The sequence below is a fragment of the Tachyglossus aculeatus genome, chromosome 22 (assembly GCF_015852505.1).
Source record: "Tachyglossus aculeatus isolate mTacAcu1 chromosome 22, mTacAcu1.pri, whole genome shotgun sequence".
NCBI classification, from domain to species: Eukaryota; Metazoa; Chordata; class Mammalia; order Monotremata; family Tachyglossidae; genus Tachyglossus; species Tachyglossus aculeatus.
This window is the reverse complement of record NC_052087.1, coordinates 57,453,793-57,474,344: the sequence shown is the minus strand read 5'-3', so window position 1 is coordinate 57,474,344 and position 20,552 is coordinate 57,453,793. Positions and strand designations below refer to the sequence as shown.

At 48.4% G+C, this 20,552-nt stretch overlaps 1 protein-coding gene across 1 annotated transcript in view; it reads right to left on the bottom strand.

Annotated features, from left to right (window-relative positions):
* Positions 1-20,552, bottom strand: part of SLC22A18 (solute carrier family 22 member 18) — a 68,249-nt gene that overhangs the window by 12,293 nt on the left and 35,404 nt on the right. Inside the window, exons 6-8 of the mRNA XM_038764764.1 lie at positions 8,254-8,369; positions 6,910-7,017; positions 2,817-2,917 (exon numbers count right to left, since the gene is read on the bottom strand). Of these exons, the coding sequence (XP_038620692.1) occupies positions 2,817-2,917; positions 6,910-7,017; positions 8,254-8,369 (325 nt within the window). The remainder of the gene's footprint in view (positions 1-2,816; positions 2,918-6,909; positions 7,018-8,253; positions 8,370-20,552) is intronic.

The window sequence follows — 20,552 nt, the reverse complement described above, 5'->3', positions numbered from 1 at the left end:
GGTCATGGGTTCAAATCTCGGCTCCACCAATTGTCAGCTGTATGACTTTGGGCCAGTCACTTCACTTCTCTGGGCCTCAGTGACCTCATCTGGAAAATGGGGATGAAGACTGTGAGCCCTTTGTGGGACAACCTGATCACCTTACATCCTCTCCAGTGCTTAGAACAGTGCATAGAAGCAGCGTGGCTCAGTGGAAAGAGCTAAGGCCTTGGAGTCAGAGGTCATGGGTTCAAATTCCTACTCCGCCCATTGTCAGCTGTGTGACTTTGGGCAAGTCACTTCAACTTCTCTGTGCCTCAGTTCCCTCATCTGTCAAATGGGGATGAAGACCGGGAGCCCCCCGTGGGACAGTCTGATCACCTTGTAACCGCCCCAGTGCTTAGAACAGTGCTTGGCACACAGTAAGCGCTTAATAAACTGTGAGCCCGCTGTTGGGTAGGGACCGTCTCTATATGTTGCCAACTTTTACTTCCCAAGCGCTTAGTACAGTGCTCTGCACACAGTAAGTGCTCAATAAATACGATTGAATGAATGAATGAATGCTATTATTATTATTATTATTATTATTATTGCACATAGTAAGCGCTTAACAGATGCCATCGTTATTATTATCAGAGCCCGGGCCTGGGAGTCGGAGGGTCATGGGTTCTAATCCCGGCTCTGCCACTTGTCTGCTGTGACCTTGGGCAAGTCACTTCACTTCTCTGGGCCTCAGTGACCTCATCTGGAAAACGGGGATGAAGCCTGGGAGCCCCCCGTGGGACAACCTGATCACCTTGTATCCTCTCCAGCGCTCAGAACAGTGCTCGGCACATAGTAAGCACTTAACAAATGCCATCGTTATTATTATCAGAGCCCGGGCCTGGGAGTCGGAAGGTCATGGGTTCTAATCCCGGCTCTGCCACTTGTCTGCTGTGACCTTGGGCAAGTCACTTCACTTCTCTGGGCCTCAGTGACCTCATCTGGAAAACGGGGATGAAGCCTGGGAGCCCCCCGTGGGACAACCTGATCACCTTGTATCCTCTCCAGCGCTCAGAACAGTGCTCGGCACATAGTAAGCACTTAACAAATGCCATCGTTATTATTATCAGAGCCCGGGCCTGGGAGTCGGAAGGTCATGGGTTCTAATCCCGGCTCTGCCACTTGTCTGCTGTGACCTTGGGCAAGTCACTTCACTTCTCTGGGCCTCAGTGACCTCATCTGGAAAACGGGGATGAAGCCTGGGAGCCCCCCATGGGACAACCCGATCACCTTGTATCCTCTCCAGCGCTCAGAACAGTGCTTGGCACATAGTAAGCGCTTAACAAATGCCACCGTTATTATTATCAGAGCCTGGGCCTGGGAGTCGGAAGGTCATGGGTTCTAATTCCGGCTGTGCCACTTGTCTGCTGTGACCTTGGGCAAGTCACTTCACTTCTCTGGGCCTCAGTGACCTCATTAGAACAGTGCTCTGCACATAGTAAGCGCTTAACAAATGCCATTATTATTATTATTATTATTATTATTATTATTATTATTATTGTCTGGAAAACGGGGATGAAGACTGGGAGCCCCACGAGGGACAGGGACTCTTGGGTAGGGACCGTCTCTATATGTTGCCAACTTGGACTTCCCAAGCACTTAGTCCAGTGCTCTGTACATAGTAAGCGCTCAATAAATACGATTGAATGAATGAATGAATGAATGAACTTGTATCTACCCCAGCGCTTAGAACATTGCTGGGCACAGAGTAAGTGCTTAGCAAGTAGGGTAATTATACTGGGCGCTTACTGTGTGCAGAGCACTTTACGGGATGCCCGCTCCCCCTGGGCGCCCCCAGCTCGGCCCTCGCCGCCCCGCTATACTCTATTTATTTACTATTACTCTATTTATTTATTATTACTCTATTTATTATTACTCTATGCATTTATATTACTCTATTTACTATTACTCTATTTATTTATTTATTTTATTTGTGCATCTCTATTCTATTTATTTTACTTTGTTAGTATGTTTGGTTTGGTTTTCTGTCTCCCCCTTCTAGACTGTGAGCCCACTGTTGGGTAGGGACTGTCTCTGTTGCCAACTTGGACTTCCCAAGCACTTAGTCCAGTGCTCTGTACATAGTAAGTGCTCAATAAATACGATTGAATGAATGAATGAATGAATGAACTTGTATCTACCCCAGCGCTTAGAACATTGCTGGGCACAGAGTAAGTGCTTAGCAAGTAGGGTAATTATACTGGGCGTTTACTGTGTGCAGAGCACTTTACGGGATGCCTACTCCCCCTGGGCGCCCCCAGCTCGGCCCTCACTGCCCCGCTATACTCTATTTATTTATTTACTATTACTCTATTTATTTATTTACTATTACTCTATTTATTATTACTCTATTTATTATTACTCTATATTACTCTATTTATTTAATTATTATTACTCTATTTATATTACTCTATTTAGTGCATCTCTATTCTATTTATTTTATTTTGTTAGTATGTTTGGTTTTGTTCTCTGTCTCCCCCTTTTAGCCCGTGAGCCCACTGTTGGGTAGGGACTGTCTCTATATGTTGTCAACTTGGACTTCCCAAGCGCTTAGTCCAGTGCTCTGCACACAGTAAGCGCTCAATAAATACGATTGATTGATTGATGAGGTTGGGGCAGTTGGGGTGAATCCCCTTGGGACTCAATCAGTCAATCAATGTCGTATTTATTGAGCACTTACTGTGTGCAGAGCACTGTACTAAGCGCTTGGGAAGTACAAATTGGCGACATATAGAGACGGTCCCTACCCAACAGTGGGCTTACAGTCTAGAAGACTGAAAAATTAAATGACTCACCATCTGGATAACACCAAAGTAGGACATGAGATAGCCAGTCTGCCGAGCCTCCAGCCCAAACACGTTCACCGAGATGACGGACAACATGATCAGGAAGATTCCTGGGAAACACACGGGAAGCCCTTCACTGGGGGGGCCGGGGGGCGTCTCCCCCTCGCCAGCCCCGGCTCTGCGCCCCCTCCCTTGCCCTCTGACCTCCATTTAAAAAAAATAAAAAATAAAAATAATAATGACATTTGTTAAGCGCTATGTGCAAAGCACTGTTCTAAGCGCCGGGGGGGAACACAAGGAGATGAGGTTGTCCCACGTGGGGCTCACAGTCTTCATCCCCATTTGACAGATGAGGGAACTGAGGCACAGAGAAGTGAAGTGACTTGCCCAAGGTCACACAGCAGACGTGGGGGAGGCGGGATAAATAATAATGACATTCGTTAAGCGCTTACTATGGGCAAAGCACTGTTTTAAGCGCTGGGGGGAGGGGTTTACAAGGTGATCAAGTTGTCCCATGTGGGGCTCACAGTCTGAATCCCCATTTTACAGATGAGGTAACTGAGGCTCAGAGAAGTTAAGCGACTTGCCCAAGGTCACACAGCAGACATGTGGGGGAGTCGGGATTTGAACCCGTGACCTCTGACTCCAAAGCCCGGGCTCTTTCCACTGAGCCACTGAGCACGCTGCTCCTGCTTCTAGACTGTGAGCCCGCTGTTGGGTAGGGACCATCTCTAGATGTTGCCAACTTGTACTTCCCAAGCGCTTAGTACAGTGCTCTGCACACAGTAAGCGCTCAATAAATACGACTGAATGAATGAATGAATGAAAAATGGGCATGAAGACTGTGAGCCCCACGTGGGACAACCTATTTTGCATCTACCCCAGCGCTTAGAACAGTGCTTGGCACATAGTAAGCGCTTAACAAATACCATCATTATTATTATTGTTATTATTATTAATCAGGTTGTCCCACATGGGGCTCACAGTCTTCAACCCCATTTTACAGATGAGGTAACTGAGGCCCAGAGAAGGGAAGTGACTTGCCCAAAGTCACACAGCTGACAAGTGGTGGAGTCGGGATTTGAACCCATGACCTCTAACACCAAAGCCTGGGCTCTTTCTGCTAAGCCACGCTGGGAGTATTCTGCAACAATAAACACGGGCATGGGCTTGGGAGTCGGAATCAATCAATCGTATTTATTGAGCGCTTACTGTGTGCAGAGCACTGTACTAAGCGCTGGGGTAGATGCAAGATAATCAGGTTGTCCCACGTGGGGCTCACAGTCTTCATCCCCATTTTTCATTCAGTCGGAAGCTGCTCGTATCCACCCCGGCGCTTAGTACAGTGCCTGGCACATAGTAAGCGCTTCATAAATTCCACAGTGATGATGATGATGATGAGAGGACGTGGGTTCTAATCCTGGCTACACCACTTGTCTGCTGTGTGACCCTGGACAAGTCACGTAACTTTAAGCAGCTTGGCCTTGTGGATAGAGTCAGAAGGACCTGGGTTCTAACCTCAGCTCTCCCATTCGTTGACTGTGTGACCTTGGGTAAGTCACTTCACTTCTCTGGGCCTCAGTTCCCTCACCTGGAAAATGGGGATGGAGACTGTGAGCCCCCCATGGGACAACCTGATCACCTTGTAACCCCAAGCATGGCTCAGTGGAAAGACCGTGGGCTTTGGAGTCAGCGGTCATGGGTTCTAATCCCCACTCCACCAATTGTCAGCTGTGTGACTTTGGGTAAGTCACTTAACTTCTCTGGGCCTCAGTTACCTCATCTGTAAAATGGGGATTAAGACTGTGAGCCCCCCATGGGACAACCTGATCACCTTGTAATCCCCCCAGTGCTTAGAACAGTGCTTTGCACATAGTAAGTGCTTAATAAATGCCATTATTATTATTATCATTATTACCCCTTTAGACTGTGAGCCCACTGTTGGGTAGGGACTGTCTCTATATGTTGCCAACTTGTCCTTCCCAAGCGCTTAGTACAGTGCTCTGCACACAGTAAGCGCTCAATAAATACGATTGATGATGATGATGATGAAAATGGGGATGGAGACTGTGAGCCCCATGTGGGACAGGGACCGTCTCTATATGTTGCCGACTTGTACTTCCCAAATGCTAAGGGATGCAGCGTGGCTCAGTGGAAAGAGCCCAGGCTTTGGAGTCCAGAGTTCATGGGTTCGAACCCCGGCTCCGCCAATTGTCAGCTGTGTGACTTTGGGCAAGTCACTTCACTTCTCTGGGCCTCAGTGACCTCATCTGTAAAATGGGGATTAAGATTGTGAGCCCCCCGTGGGACAACCTGATTACCTTGTAACCTCCCCAGCGCTTAGAACAGTGCTTGGCACATAGTAAGCGTTTAATAAATGCCATTATTATTATTATAGGTCAGGGGTTCAAATCCCGGCTCCACCAATTGTCAGCTGTGTGACTTTGGACAAGCCACTTCACTTCTCTGGGCCTCAGTTACCTCATCTGTAGAATGGGGATTAAGACCGTGAGCCCACCCGTGGGACAACCTGATCACCTTGTAACCTCCCCAGCGCTTAGAACAGTGCTTTGCACATAGTAAGCACTTAATAAATGTCATCATTATTATTAGTAGTAGTAGTACAGTGCTCTGCACACAGTAAGCGCTCAATAAATATGATTGAATGAACGGATGACTGAATGAATGACAGGGACTGTGTCCAACCTGATTTGCTTGTAGCCACCCCAGCGCTTAGTACAGTGCCTGGTGCACATAGTAAGCGCTTAACAAATCCCACAATTATCATTATTAGACTGTAAGCTCATTGTGGGCAGGAAATGTGTCTACGCATTCTGTTTTATTGTCCTTCCTGAAGTGTTTTATTTTTGTCGTCTGTCTCCCCCTTCTAGACTGTAAGCCCGTTGTTGGGTAGGGGCCGTCTCTATCTGTTGCCGAACTGTAGTTCCCAAGCGCTTAGTACAGTGCTCTGCACACAGTAAGCGCTCAATTTTCCCTCATCTGGAAACTGGGGATGAAGACTGTGAGCCCCTCGCATGGGACAATCTGATCACCCTGTATCCTCTCCAGCGCTTAGAACAGTGCTTTGCACATAGTAAGCGCTTAACAAATGTCAGTATTATCAATCAATCAATCAGTCGTATTTATTGAGGGCTTACTAAGTGCCTACTTACTAAGCGCTTACTTACTAAGTTACTAAGTAACTTACTAAGTTACTAAGTAAGCGCTCAATAAATACGATGGATTGATTGATAATAATAATGATGCCATTTATTAAGCGCTTACTATGTGCAAAGCACTGTTCTAAGCGCTGGGGAGGTTACAAGGTGATCAGGACATGTAAAATGTAAGATTATTGTTAATAAGTACGATTGAACGAAATGAATGAGCGTGATTAGTACAGTGCTCTGCACACAGTCAGCGCCCACTACATATCACTGATTGACCGATTGATTGGACTGTCACCGGGGATCATCACCATCGTCATCATCAATCATATTTATTGAACGCGTACTGTGTGCAGAGCACTGTACTAAGCGCTTGGGAAGTACAAATTGGCAACATATAGAGACGGTCCCTACCCAACAGTGGGCTCACAGTCTAAAAGTGGGGGGACAGAGAACAAAACCAGACATCCTAACAAAATAAAATAAATAGAATAGATATGTACAAGTGCCTGTATATATGTATATATGTTTGTACATATTTGTTACTCTATTTATTTTACTTGTACATATCTATTCTATTTATTTTATTTTGTTAGTAGGTTTGGTTTTGTTCTCTGTCTCCCCCTTTTAGACTGTGAGCCCACTGTTGGGTAGGGACCGTCTCTCGATGTTGCCAACTTGGCCTTCCCAAGCGCTTAGTCCAGTGCTCTGCACACCGTAAGCGCTCAATAAATACGATTGATGATGATGATGAAGTTCAATAAATAAATAAATAAATAAATAGAGTAATAAATACGTACAAACATATATACATATGGTATATATGGATGGTCCCGGGTGGTTTGTGGGGGGCCAGCCCCGCTTCCCTAGCCCCCCCAAGGTCCCACCCCCAGCCCCCAGCTGTCCCACCGCCCAGCCCGGCGCAATGCGGTCACCTGCGGGGAAACCGGACAACACCTTGACGGCGAAAACGGGCAGGACTCTGGGTAGAGTCAGCAGGCGCCACGTCTCCTTCAGGCTGAACACGCCCCCGCTGCCCCCACCTGCTCGAGAGACCTATGAATTAGACACCCCCCCCAAACCCGGGGCTGTCACCCCTTCCTCCTGCCCATCTCATCATCATCATCATCAATCGTATTTATTGAGCGCTTACTGTGTGCAGTAAGCATCCCTGTGGGCAGACAGGGATGTCCCGGCCTAGCGGTGGCTGAATAGCCAACCCAAAGGAGCTGGGGGGCATATTTCGCTCCTGCAATGCCAACCTTCTCGACTGGGAGCCCACTGTTGGGTAGGAACCGTCTCTCTATGTTGCCAACTTGGACTTCCCAAGCGCTTAGTACAGTGCTCTGCACACAGTAAGCGCTCAATAAATACGATTGAATGAATCTCATCCATCTCGCTGACAACCTCCCACCCACATCCTGCCTCTGGCCTGGAATTTCCTCCCTCCTCGACAGACAATGGCTCTGCCCCACTTCAAAGCCTTATTGAAGGCCCATCTCCCCTAAGAATAATAATAATAGCATTTATTAAGTGCTTACTGTGTGCAAAGCACTGTTCTAAGCACTGGGGAGGTTACAAGGTGATCAGGTTGTCCCACGGGGGGGCTCACAGTCTTCATCCCCATTTTACGGAGGAGGGAACTGAGGCCCAGAGCAGTGAAGTGACTTGCCCAGAGTCACCCAGCTGACAGTTGGAGGAGCCGGGGTCTGAACCCCTGACCTCTGACTCCAAAGCCCGGGCTCTTTCCGCTGAGCCACGCTGCTTCTCGTGTACTCTCCCTAGCGCTTAGTACAGTGCTCTAGACTGTGAGCCCACTGTTGGGTAAGGACCGTCTCTCCGTGCTGCCAGCTTGTACTTCCCAAGCGCTTAGTACAGTGCTCTGCACACAGTAAGCGCTCAATAAGCAGCGTGGCTCATTGGAAAGAGCCCAGGCTTTGGAGGCAGAGGTCATGGGTTCGAATCCCGACTCCGCCACATGTCTGCTCTGTGACCTTGGGCAAGTCACTTCTCTGAGCCTCAGTTCCCTCATCTGGAAAATGCGGATTAAGCCTGTGAGCCCCATGCGGGATAATTTGATCACCTTGTATCCCCCCCAGCACTTTTAGAACGGTGCTCTGCACATAGTAAGTGCTTAACAAATGCCATCGTTATTAATAAATACGATTGATTGATTGATTGATTGATGGATTGCTCTGCACACGGTAAGAACTCAATAAATATGACCGACTGGTTGGTGCCCGCCCCCCGACCGCCTCGGGGGCCCGGTTGCCACTCACCCCCTGGGGTGGTCCGGCCCTGGGCGTCCATCTTAGTGTTGGCAGGGATGCAGCTGGCACTGATGGCGGCACCGAGGACGCTGGCCCCGAGGGCGACGTAGATGGGAGAATAAATCCTGTGGGAGACGGGAGGCGGTGGGCACTGGGCAGAAGGGGCCTATTAGACTGTGAGCCCACTGTTGGGTAGGGACTGTCTCTAGATGTTGCCAACTTGTACTTCCCAAGCGCTTAGTACAGTGCTCTGCACACAGTAAGCGCTCAATAAACACGATCGATGATGATGATGATGAAGGGGACGGGGCCGCCGTGCCCGCTGACCGCTGTCCCACCTGACTTGCCCGTACCAACCCCAGAGCTAAAAGCGGCGTGGCAGAATGGATAGTGCCCGGGCCCGGGAGTGCGAAGATTATGGGTTCTAATCCTGGCTCCGCCACGTCATCATCATCAATCGTATTTATTGAGCGCTTACTGTGTGCAGAGCGCTGTACTAAGCGCTTGGGAAGTACAAATTGGCAACATCTAGAGACAGTCCCTACCCAACAGTGGGCTCGCAGTCTAAAAGGGGGAGACAGAGAACGAACCAAACATACTAACAAAATAAAATAAATAGAATAGATATGGACAAGTAAAATAAATAAATAAATAGAGTAATAAATACGTACAAACAAATATACATATATACAGGTGCTGTGGGGAAGGGAATGAGGTAAGATGGGGGGATGGAGAGAGGGATGACGTGTCTGCTGTGTGACCGTGGGCAAGTCACTTTACTTCTCTGTGCCTCGGTTACCTCATCTGTAAAATTCATTCATTCATTCAATCGGATTTATTGAGCGCTTACTGCGTGCGGAGCGCCGTACCAAGCACTTGGGAAGTACAGGTTGGCAACACATAGAGACGGAGACCCCGCATGGTACAGAGACTGCGTCCAACCCGATTTGCTCGTATATAATGATAATAATGATAGCATTTATTAAACGCTTACTATGTGCAAAGCACTGTTCCAAGCGCAGCGTGACTCAGTGGAAAGAGCACGGGCTTTGGAGTCAGAGGTCGTGGGTTCAAATCCCGGCTCCGCCACTTGTCAGCTGTGTGACTTCGGGCAAGTCACTTCACTTCTCTGGGCCTCAGTTCCATCATCTGTAAAATGGGGATGAAGACTGTGAGCCCCTCGTGGGACAACCTGATTACCTTGTATCAACCCCAGCGCTTAGAACTGTGCTCTGCACATAGTAAGCGCTTAACAAATACCATCATTATTATTATTATTATTAACAAGGTGATCAGGTTGTCCCGCGGGGGGCTCACAGTCTTCATCCCTATTTTACAGATGAGGAAACTGAGGCCCAGAGAAGTGAAGTGACTTGCCCAAAGTCACACAGCTGATAAGCGGTGGAGCCAGGATTTGAACCCGTGACCTCTGACTCCCAAGCCCGGGCTCTTTCCACTGAGCCACGCTGTATCCACTCCAACACTTAGTGCAGTGCCTGGAGCAGAGTAAGCGCTTAACAAATACCACAGTTATTCTTCTTCTTCTTCTTCTTCTTCTTCTTCTTCTTCTTCTTCTTCTTCTTCTTCTTCTTCTTATTATTATTATTAGTAGTAGTAGTAGTAGTAGTAGTAGTAGTAGAAACAGTGTGGCTCAGTGGAAAGAGCCCGGGCTTTGGAGTCAGAGTTCATGGGTTCAAATCCCGGCCCTGCCAATTGTCAGCTGTGTGACTTTGGGCAAGTCACTTCACTTCTCTGGGCCTCAGTTCCTTTGTCTGTAAAATGGAGATTAAGATTGTGAGCCCCCCGTGGGGCAACCTGATCACCTTGTAACCTCCCCAGCACTTAGAATGGTGCTTGGCACATAGTAAGCGCTTAATAAATGCCATTATTATTATTATTATTATTATTAGTAGTAGTAGTAGTAGTAGTAGTAGTAGTAGTAGTAGTAGCAGTAGTAGTAGTAGTAGTAGTAGTTGTAGAGTTCCTGGCAAAGAGAAAACGCTTAACAAATACGACAATTATTATTATTATTATACCCCACTGTGGCCAGCCAGACTGTCCCTCTCAGAAAGCGTCCATTAGGCTAAACGACACCCTTTCCTCTCCACCCAAACTGCTCATCCAAACACTTCTCCTCTCCTCCCCTGACTCCTGCATCAGCCTCTTCTCTGACCTCCCCGCCTCCGGCCTTTCCTCCCTCCCACCCCTACTTCACTCTGTTGCCCGGATCATTTTTCTCCAAAAAACGTTGAGTCCACGGCCCCGCAAGAGCATCCACCTCCGCGTCACACAGAAACTCCTCTCCATCAACTTTAAAGCCCTCAATCACGTTGCCCCGTCTTATCTCACTTCCCGGCTGCGCTCCTCGAACCCAGCCCGCACTTGGCTCCTCTAACGCCAGCCGACCCAATCGCGTCCATCTCGTTGCCGACCTCTCACCCACATCCTGCCTCTGCCTGAAACTCCTTTTCCCTTCACACCTGAACGGCCGCCACTCTCCCCACCTTCAAAACCTCATTAAAAATCGCGTTTCCCCCGAGAGGCCTTCCTCGACTAAGCCCTCATTTCCTCTACTCATCATCAGTCGTATTTATTGAGCGCTTACTGTGTGCAGAGCACTGTACTAAGCGCTTGGGAAGTACAAATTGGCAACATATAGAGACAGTCCCTACCCAACAGTGGGCTCACAGTCTAAAAGGGGAAGACAGAGAACAAAACCATCGGCGAACCCTAAACACCCGGATTTGCCCCCTTTATTCACTCCACTGTCAGCCCAACATCACTCATCTTCACACCTGCAATTTCTAGACCGTAAACTCCCTGTGGGCAGGGAACACGTCAGCTAAATCAATTCTACCGCATTCTCACAAGAATTTAACCCAGTGCTCGGCACAAGGTGAGCACTCAATAAATACGATTGATTGATGGGCGACTCTGTGGACAACCCCACTCCATGACTTCCTTTGGGCATCTCCAGATCTCCAGATATTTTGTTAGTATGTTTGGTTTTGTTGTCTGTCTCTCCCTTTTAGACTGTGAGCCCACTGTTGGGTAGGGACTGTCCCTATGTGTTGCCAACTTGTACTTCCCAAGCGCTTAGTACAGTGCTCTGTACACAGTAAGCGCTCAATAAATACAATTGATTGATTGATTGATTGAACCCAATGCCCCACGGCCGGAATCGGGGGGAACTGGCCCCGCTGTCGGGACGTGGGGAGACCTTAGCCCGGAAGGCTCTAGCTGACAAAAGCATAAGATGAATAAAAAATGGGGTGGGATAGGATGGGTGGAGGCATCTCTGGGTTCAGTTTGGGGGACTCCAAGCTCTTTTAACCCAGAAGGCCCACTCCCCAACTCTCCTGTCACATATTATTCAATCGCATTTATTGAGCACTTACTGTGAGCAGAGCACTGAACTAAGTGCTTGGAAAGTACAAGTTGGCAACATATAGAGACAGTCCCTACCCAACAGTGGGCTCACAGTCTAGTAATATTAGAAATATCTATGACTAGAATATTACACATTCTATTTATTTTATTTTGTTAGGTTTTGTTTTGTTGTCTGTCTCCCCCCTTCTAGACTGTGAGCCCGCTGTTGGGTAGGGACCGTCTCTCTATGTTGCCAACTTGGACTTCCCAAGCGCTTAGTACAGTGCTCTGCACAAAGGAAGCGCTCAATAAATACGATTGAATGAATGAATGTCATCTCTTCCCCCCTCCCAGCTCCACAGCCCTTATGTCCGTATCTGTTATTTTATTTATTTGCATTGATATCTGCCTCCCCCACTCCACTCATTCATTCATTCAATCGTATTTATTGAGCGCTTACTGTGTGCAGAGCACTGGACTAAGCACTTGGGAAGTACAAGTCGGCAACAGATAGAGACGGCCCCTACCCAACAACGGGCTCGCAGTCTAGAAGGGGGAGACGGACGACAAAGCAAAACTAGACAGGTGTCAAAACCGTCAGAATAAACAGAATTATAACTATATGCACATCATTAATAAAATAAATAGAGTAGTAAATATGTACAAGTAAAATAAATCAAGTAATAAATGTGTACAAATATATACAAGTGCTGTGGGGAGGGGAAGGAAGTAGGGTGGGGAGGATGGGGAAGAGGAGAGGAAAAAGGGGGCTGAGTGTGGGAAGGCCTCCTGGAGGAGGTGAGCTCTCAGTAGGGCTTGGAAGGGAGGAAGAGGGCTAGTTTGGCGGATGTGTGGAGGGATTGGGGGCATTCCGGGCCAGGGGAAGGACGTGGGCCGGGGGTCGACGGCGGGACGGGCGAGAAGGAGGCCCGGTGAGGAGGTGAGCGGCGGCAGAGGAGCGGAGGGTGCGGGCTGGGCTGGAGAAGGACAGAAGGGAGGCGAGGTAGGAGGGGACAATGTGATGGACAGCCTGGAAGCCGAGAGAGAGGAGTTTTTGCTTGATTTGTAGGTTGACAGGCAGCCACTGGAGATTTTTGAGGAGGGGAGTGACATGCCCAGAGCATTTCTGTACAAAGATAATCCGGGCAGCAGCGTGAAGTATAGACTGAAGTGGGGAGAAACAGGAGGATGGGAGATCAGAAAGGATCTAGAATGTAAGCCCGCTACGGGTAGGGAATGTGGCTGTTTATTTCTGTTTTATACTCTCCCAAGCACTTAGTACACTGCTCTGCACACAGTAAGGGCTCAATAAATGCAGCGTGGCTCAGTGGAAAGAGCCCGGGCTTTGGAGTCAGAGGTCATGGGTTCAAATTCCAGCTCCGCCAATTGTCAACTGTGTGACTTTGGGCAAGTCACTTGGCTTCTCTGGGCCTCAGTTCCCTCATCTGGAAAATGGGGATTGAGACTGTGAGCCCCCCGTGGGACAAGAGCCCCCCGTGGGACAACCTGATCACCTTGTAACCTCCCCAGCTCTTAGAACAGTGCTTTGTACATAGTAAGCGCTTAACAGCTTCTAGACTGTGAGCCCGTTGTTGGGTAGGGACTGTCTCTATATGTTGCAAACTTGTACTTCCCAAGCACTTAGTACAGTGCACTGCACACAGTAAGCGCTCAATAAATACAATTGAATAAACAAATACCATTAGAGAAGCAGCGTGGCTCAGTGGAAAGAGCACGGGCTTTGGAGTCAGAAGTCATGGGTTCGAATTCCAGCTCCATCACATGTCTCCTGTGTGACCTTGGGCAAGTCACTTAACTTTTCTGAGCCTCAGTTTCCTCATCTGTAAAATGGGGATTGAGACTGAGAGCTCCACGTGGGACAACTTGATCCCATTGTATTCTCCCTGAGCGCTTAGAACAGTCTTTTGCACATAGTAAGCGCTTAACAAATGCCATTATTATTATTATTATTATTATTATTAGTAATAATAAATGCCATTGAACGAATGAATGGAAATGAGTTCACAGGAGCTTAATGTCTCGTTCCTCCTTTGGCTTTTTTCCTTGGAGCCTTTAAGTACCTGATTTGAAATGATTAAAAATTCCTTCCTGGCTGTTGGATTTTGCTCGATTTATGCTCAGAGGGCATCTTTGTATATATTTACTATTCTATTTATATGAGTTTGTTAATATATTTTGTTTTGTTGTCTCCCCCTTCTAGACTGTGAGCCCGCTCTTGGGTAGGGACCGTCTCTATCTGTTGCCAACTTGTACTTCCCAAGCACTTAGTACAGTGCTCTGCACACAGTAAGCGCTCAATAAATATGATTGAATGAATGAGTGGGGGTGGGCGTCCAGCCAGGCTGGGCCTGGTCCTCGTGTCTGCCTCAGTGGCCCTTAAGGAGGCCCCAGTTGCCCCACCCAGCAGTAAGGGGGAAGGGGCTTGGGCCGAGTCCAGGATTGGGGTAGGATGGTGAGTCACAAGAGCGGCTTAATCTCTGACTGGCGATAAGCAAGGGCCACAGGGATGGGAGGGGACAGGGACTGTGGACCCTCTTATCTGTCAGGAAGGGAGAGTTTTCAGCTCAGGATGAGGACAAACTTCCGACATCAGGGCTCTGATGGGCCTCTGTGAGCAACGCCTGGATACGGCCTTGCTGATAACTACCGGCCCAGCCACTCTGAAGGAGTGAAAGGCAGGCCAGTAGCAGGAATTAATCACCCACCCTGCGCTGCTTGTGTCCCCTCCCTTGGGAAGGAAGAGTTTTCAGCTCAGGGTGAGGACAAACTTCCGACAACAGGGCTCTGATGGGCCTCGGTGAGCAACGCCTGGATACGGCCTTGCTGATAACTACCGGCCCAACCACTCTGAAGGAGTGAAAGGCAGGCCGGTAGCAGGAATTAATCACCGACTCTGCGCTGCTTGTGTCTCCTCCCTTGGGAAGGGAGAGTTTTCAGCTCAGGATGAGGACAAACTTCCGACAACAGGGCTCTGATGGGCCTCTGTGAGCAACGCCTGGATACGGCCTTGCTGATAACTACCAGCTCAACCACTCTGAAGGAGTGAAAGGCAGGCCGGTAGCAGGAATTAATCACTGACTCTGCACTGCTTGTGTCTCCTCCCTTGGGAAGGGAGAGTTTTCAGCTCAGGATGAGGACAAACTTCCGACAACAGGGCTCTGATGGGCCTCTGTGAGCAACGCCTGGATACGGCCTTGCAGATAACTACCGGCCCAACCACTCTGAAGGAGTGAAAGGCAGGCCGGTAGCAGGAATTAATCACCGACACTGCGCTGCTTGTGTCCCCTCCCTTGTCCACCAGCCCTTCACAAGCCCATCCTGCCTCGGTTTACCCATCTGGGGGAGGGGCTGAGGAATCCCACCCCGGGAGCTGAAAAGTCGTTAGTATCTCTTGTAAATCGTTTTTTTGTAAATCGTATTTATTGAGCGCTTACTGTGTGCAGAGCACTGGACTAAGCGCTTGGGAAGTCCAAGTTGGCAACATATAGAGACGGTCCCTACCCTACAGCGGGCTCACAGTCTAGAAGGGGTAACGGTCATTTAAAGTTGGGGGGCCGGGGGGGCCTGTCGGGGAGGAAGGAGAGAGTCCAGGAGGGTGAGGAGGGGTCCTGGAGGGGGGAAGAGAGGCAGGTTCCAGTCTACATGTTTTGTCACCTGTCTAGTATATCTAAGAAACCTTAGGCAATTAAACATTCTTTGGGAAAAAAAAAAGTCACAAATGTGGAAGCCCAATGGTCAAGGTCCTGCATTTGCCCTCCCCTACGCTCCCCCCCCCCGCCACCGAGAAGCAGCGTGGCTCGGTGGAAAGAGCCCGGGCTTTGGAGTCAGAGGTCATGGGTTCAAATCCTGACTCCGCCAATTGTCGGCTGTGTGACTTTGGGCAAGACACTTCACTTCTCTGGGCCTCAGTTACCTCATCTGTAAAAATGGGGATGAAGACTGTGAGCCCCTCATGGGACAACCTGATCACCTTGTAACCTCCCCATCGCTTAGAGCAGGGCTTTGCACATGGTAAGCGCTGAATAAATGCCATTGTTATTATTATTATTACGTTTTCATTCATTCATTCAATGGTATTTATTGAGCACTTACGGTGTGCAGAGCACTGTACTAAGCGCTTGGGAAGTACAAGTTGGCAACATATAAAGACGGTCCCGACCCAACAGTGGGCTGACAGTCTAGAAGGGGGAGATGGAGAAGAAAACAGATCATATTAACAACCTGATCACCTTGTAACCTTCCCAGCGCCTAGAACGGTGCCTTGCACATAGCAAGCGCTCAATGAATGCCATCATTATTATTATTACTACTCATCCGACTCAAGCCGAGGGGGTCGGTTTTGTCACCTGTCTCCATGTTTTGTTTTGTTGTCCGTCTCCCCCTTCTAGACCGTGAGCCCGTTGTTGGGTAGGGGCCGTCTCTATCTGTTGCCGACTTGGACTTCCCAAGCGCTTAATCCAGTGCTCCGCACACAGTAAGCGCTCAATAAATACGATTGAATGAATGAATGAATGCAGGGGAGTTGGGGGTCCCAGGAGGAAGAAGTGGGATCTTGGCATAGGGAGGAAAGAGAGATCCCAGGAAAGAGAGGAGGGGTCCTGGAGGTGGGCAGGGCCCTGCACCTCCCTGAGCCTAGTACAGTACTTAGTAATAATAATGATGGTATTTGTTAAGCGCTTACTATGTGCAAAGCACTGTTCTAAGCACTGGGGAGGTTACAAGGTGATCAGGTTGTCCCACGAGGGGCTCACAGTTTTAATCCCCATTTTACAGATGAGGTCACTGAGGCCCAGAGAAGTGAAGCGACTTGCCCAAAGTCACCCAGCTGACAATTGGCAGAGCCGGGATTTGAACCCCTGACCTCTGACTCCAAAGCCCAGGCTCTTTCCACTGAGCCACGCTGCTTCTCTTAGTACAGTACAGTGCTTAGTACAGTGCTCTGCATTCATTCATTCATTCAATCGTATTTATTGAGCGCTTACTGTGTGCAGAGCACTGTACTAAGCGCTTGGGAAGTACAAGTTAGCAACGTATAGAGACGGTCCCTAACCAACAGCGGGCTCACAGTCTAGAAGGGGGAGACAGACAACAAAACAAAACATATAAACCAAATACAATCAATAGAATAAACATGTACAAGTAAAATAAATAGAGTAATAAATATGTACAAACATATATACATATATACAGGTATTCATTCAATCGTATTTATTGAGCGCTTACTGTGTGCAGAGCACTGTACTAAGCGCTTGGGAAGTCCAAGTTAGCAACATATAGAGACGGTCCCTACCCAACAGCGGGCTCTGCACACAGTAAGCGCTCAATAAATACGATTGAATGAATGAATGAAAACATGTAATAATAATAATGGCTTATATAAAGCGCTTACTATGCGCAAAGCACCGTTCTAAGCGCTGGGGAGGTTACGAGGTGATCAGGGTGGTACGATTGATTGATTGAGCCTCAGTTTCCCCATCTGTACAACAGGAAACCCCCTCCCCCTCCCTTCCTGGTTGTAGTTCACATAAGCGCTCAATAAATACGATTGATGACAGGGAGGGAGGGGTAGGGCGTGGGAAGATGAGGGATTTTTATGAATGAAGCAGCGCTTTATCACAGCCGCGTCACTGGCTGGCTGCGGCCCCTCCCTGGGAAGAGGAAGCGCTGCCTCTGCCCTCTGCCCCCCAGGGTGGGCAGGGAGGGCAGGGTGGCATTTAATGCCCAGACTGGGGCCTGGGAAACCCTCCTACGGCCCTAGAGATGGAGGGGAAGGTTCAAAGATCAATCAATCGTATTTATTGAGCGCTTACTGTGTGCAGAGCACTGGACTAAGCGCTTGGGAAGTCCAAGTTGGCAACATCTAGAGACAGTCCCTACCCAACAGTGGGCTCACAGTCTAACAGATCGGCTCCCCTCCCCTCTCCTGCAGCGTAGGAGTAGGGGGTGAGCAGGGGATAATAATAATAATGATGATGATGGCATTTATTAAGCACTTACTATGTGCAAAGCCCTGTCCTAAGCGCTGGGGAGGTTACAAGGGGATCAGGTTATCCCACGTGGGGCTCACATTCTAGACGGTGAGCCCACTGTTGGGTAGGGACCGTCTCTAGATGTTGCCAACTTGTAATAATAAGAATAATAATAATGATGATGGCATTTATTAAGCGCTTACTATGTGCAAAGCCCTGTCCTAAGCGCTGGGGAGGTTACAAGGGGATCAGGGTATCCCACGTGGGGCTCACATTCTAGACTGTGAGCCCACTGTTGGGTAGGGACCGTATCTATATGTTGCCAACTTGTAATAATAATAATAATGATGATGGCATTTATTAAGCGCTTACTATGTGCAAAGCACTGTCCTAAGCGCTGGGGAGGTTACAAGGGGATCAGGGTATCCCACGTGGAGCTCACATTCTAGACTGTGAACCCACTGTTGGGTAGGGACCATCTCTATATGTTGCCAACTTGTAATAATAATAATAATAATAATAATGATGGCATTTATTAAGCGCTTACTATGTGCAAAGCCCTGTTCTAAGTGCTGGGGAGTTTACAAGGTGATCAGGCTGTCCCACGTGGGGCTCACAGTTTTAATCCCCATTCTCCAGATGAGGCCACTGAGGCACAGAGAAGTTAAGTGACTTGCCCAAGGTCACCCAGCTGACAAGTGGAGGAGCCGGGATTTGAACCCATGACCTCCAACTCCAAAGCCCGGGCTCTTTCCACTGAGCCATGCTTGTACTTCCCAAGCGCTTAGTACAGTGCTCTGCACACAGTAAGCACTCAATAAATATGATTGATTGATTGATTAATCCCCTCCTTCCTCTGCCCCTCCTCCCCTTCTCCATCCCCCTCTGCCTTACCTCCTTCCCTTCCCCACAGCACCTGTATATATGTATATATGTTTGTACGGATTTATTACTCTATTTATTGATTTATTTTACTTGTACATATTCTATTTATTTTATTTTGTTAATATGTTTAGTTTTGTTGTCTGTCTCCCCCTTCTAGACTGCGAGCCCACTGTTGGGTAGGGACCATCTCTATATGTTGCCAACTTGGACTTCCCAAGCGCTTAGTCCAGTGCTCTGCACACAGTTAAGCGCTCAATAAATACAATTGATTGAATGAATGAATGAATGAATCCCCATTTTACAGATGAGGTCACTGAGGCCCAGACAAGAGAAGTGACTTGCCCAAAGTCACACAGCTGACAAGCGGCGGAGCCGGGATTTGAACCCATGACGGCTGACTCCAAAGCCCGGGCTCTTTCCACCAAGTCATGCTGCTCCTCAATACCCTTTGGGCACTTGGTATTTGCCCACCCTCGCCCCAAAGCACTTATGTTTTAGACTGTGAGCCCACTGTTGGGTAGGGACTGTCTCTATATGTTGCCAATTTGTATTTCCCAAGCGCTTAGTACAGTGCTCTGCACACAGTAAGCGCTCAATAAATACAATTGATGATTGATGATGATGATCTGTAATTTACTCGTTTATAGTCACATCTGTCTCTCCGTCTAGACTGTAAGCTCCTTATTATCGTGGCAAAGAGGACAAAGCCCACGCCTGAGAGTCAGAAAGACCTGGGTTCTAATCCCGGCTCTGCCACATTCATTCATTCAATCATATTTACAATAATAATAATAATAATCACATTTATTCAGTCATTCATTCAATCGTATTTATTGAGCGCTTCCTGTGTGTAGAGCACTGTACTAAGCGCTTATAATAATAACGATGGCATTTATTAAGGGCTCACTTATATGCCAAGCACTGTTCTAAGCGCTGGGGAGGTTACAAGGTGATCAGATTGTCCCCGGGGGGTGCTCACAGTCTTCATCCCCATTTTCCAGATGAGGGAACTGAGGCCCAGAGAAGTGAAGCGACTTGCCCAAAGTCACCCAGCCGACAAGTGGCGGAGCTGGGATTTGAACCCATGGCCTCTGATTCCAAAGCCCACGGGTGCGCTTACTGTGTGCAGAGCACTGGACTAAGCACTTGGGAGAGTACAATACAATAAACAGACGTAGTCCCTGTCCGCACAAGCTTACAAGTCTGCTGTGTGACCTTGGGCAAGTCACTTCACTTCTCTGGGCCTCAGTTGCCTCGTCTGGAAAATGGGGATTAAGAGGGTGAGAGTTACACATGAGGTAACTGAAGCACAGTTACAGCGCAGTTAAGCGACTTATCCTTATACTCTGCCATTTCCCCTATCTGGAATTTATTTTAATGTCTGCCTCCCTCTTGGGATTGTAAGCTCCTCGTGGGCAGGACAGTCTTGGTGGAAAGAGCCCGGGCTTGGGAGTCAGAGGTTGTGGGTTCTAATCCTGCTCCGCCATTTCTTAGCTGCGTGAATTTGGGCAACTTCTCTGGGCCTCAGTTCCCTCATCTGTAAAATGGGAATGAAGACTGTGAGCCCCACGTGGGACAACCTGATCACCTTGTAACCTCCCCAGCGCTTAGAACAGTGCTTTGCACATAGTAAGTGCCTAACAAATACCATAATAATAACAATAATACCAAATCTAGAAGCAGCTTAGCCTAGTGGAAAGAGCCCGGGCCTGGGAATCAGAGGGTCTGGGTTCTACTCCCAGTGCCACCACTTATCTACTGGGTGACCTTGGGCAAGTCAGTCAGTTCATTGTATTTATTGAGCACTTACCGTGTGCAGAACAGTGTACTAAGTGCTTGGGAGAGTACAAGAGAACAATATAACAGACCTTGGGCCTCAGTTCCCTCATCTGTAAAATGGGGATTAAGACTTTGAGCCCTCTGTAGGGAGGGGACTGTGCCCCACCTGATTAATTTGTATCTCCTTCAGCACTTAGTACAGTGCCTGGAACATTGTAAGCGTCCAGCGCTCAGAATCAATCAATCGATCAATCGTATTTATTGAGCGCTTACTATGTGCAGAGC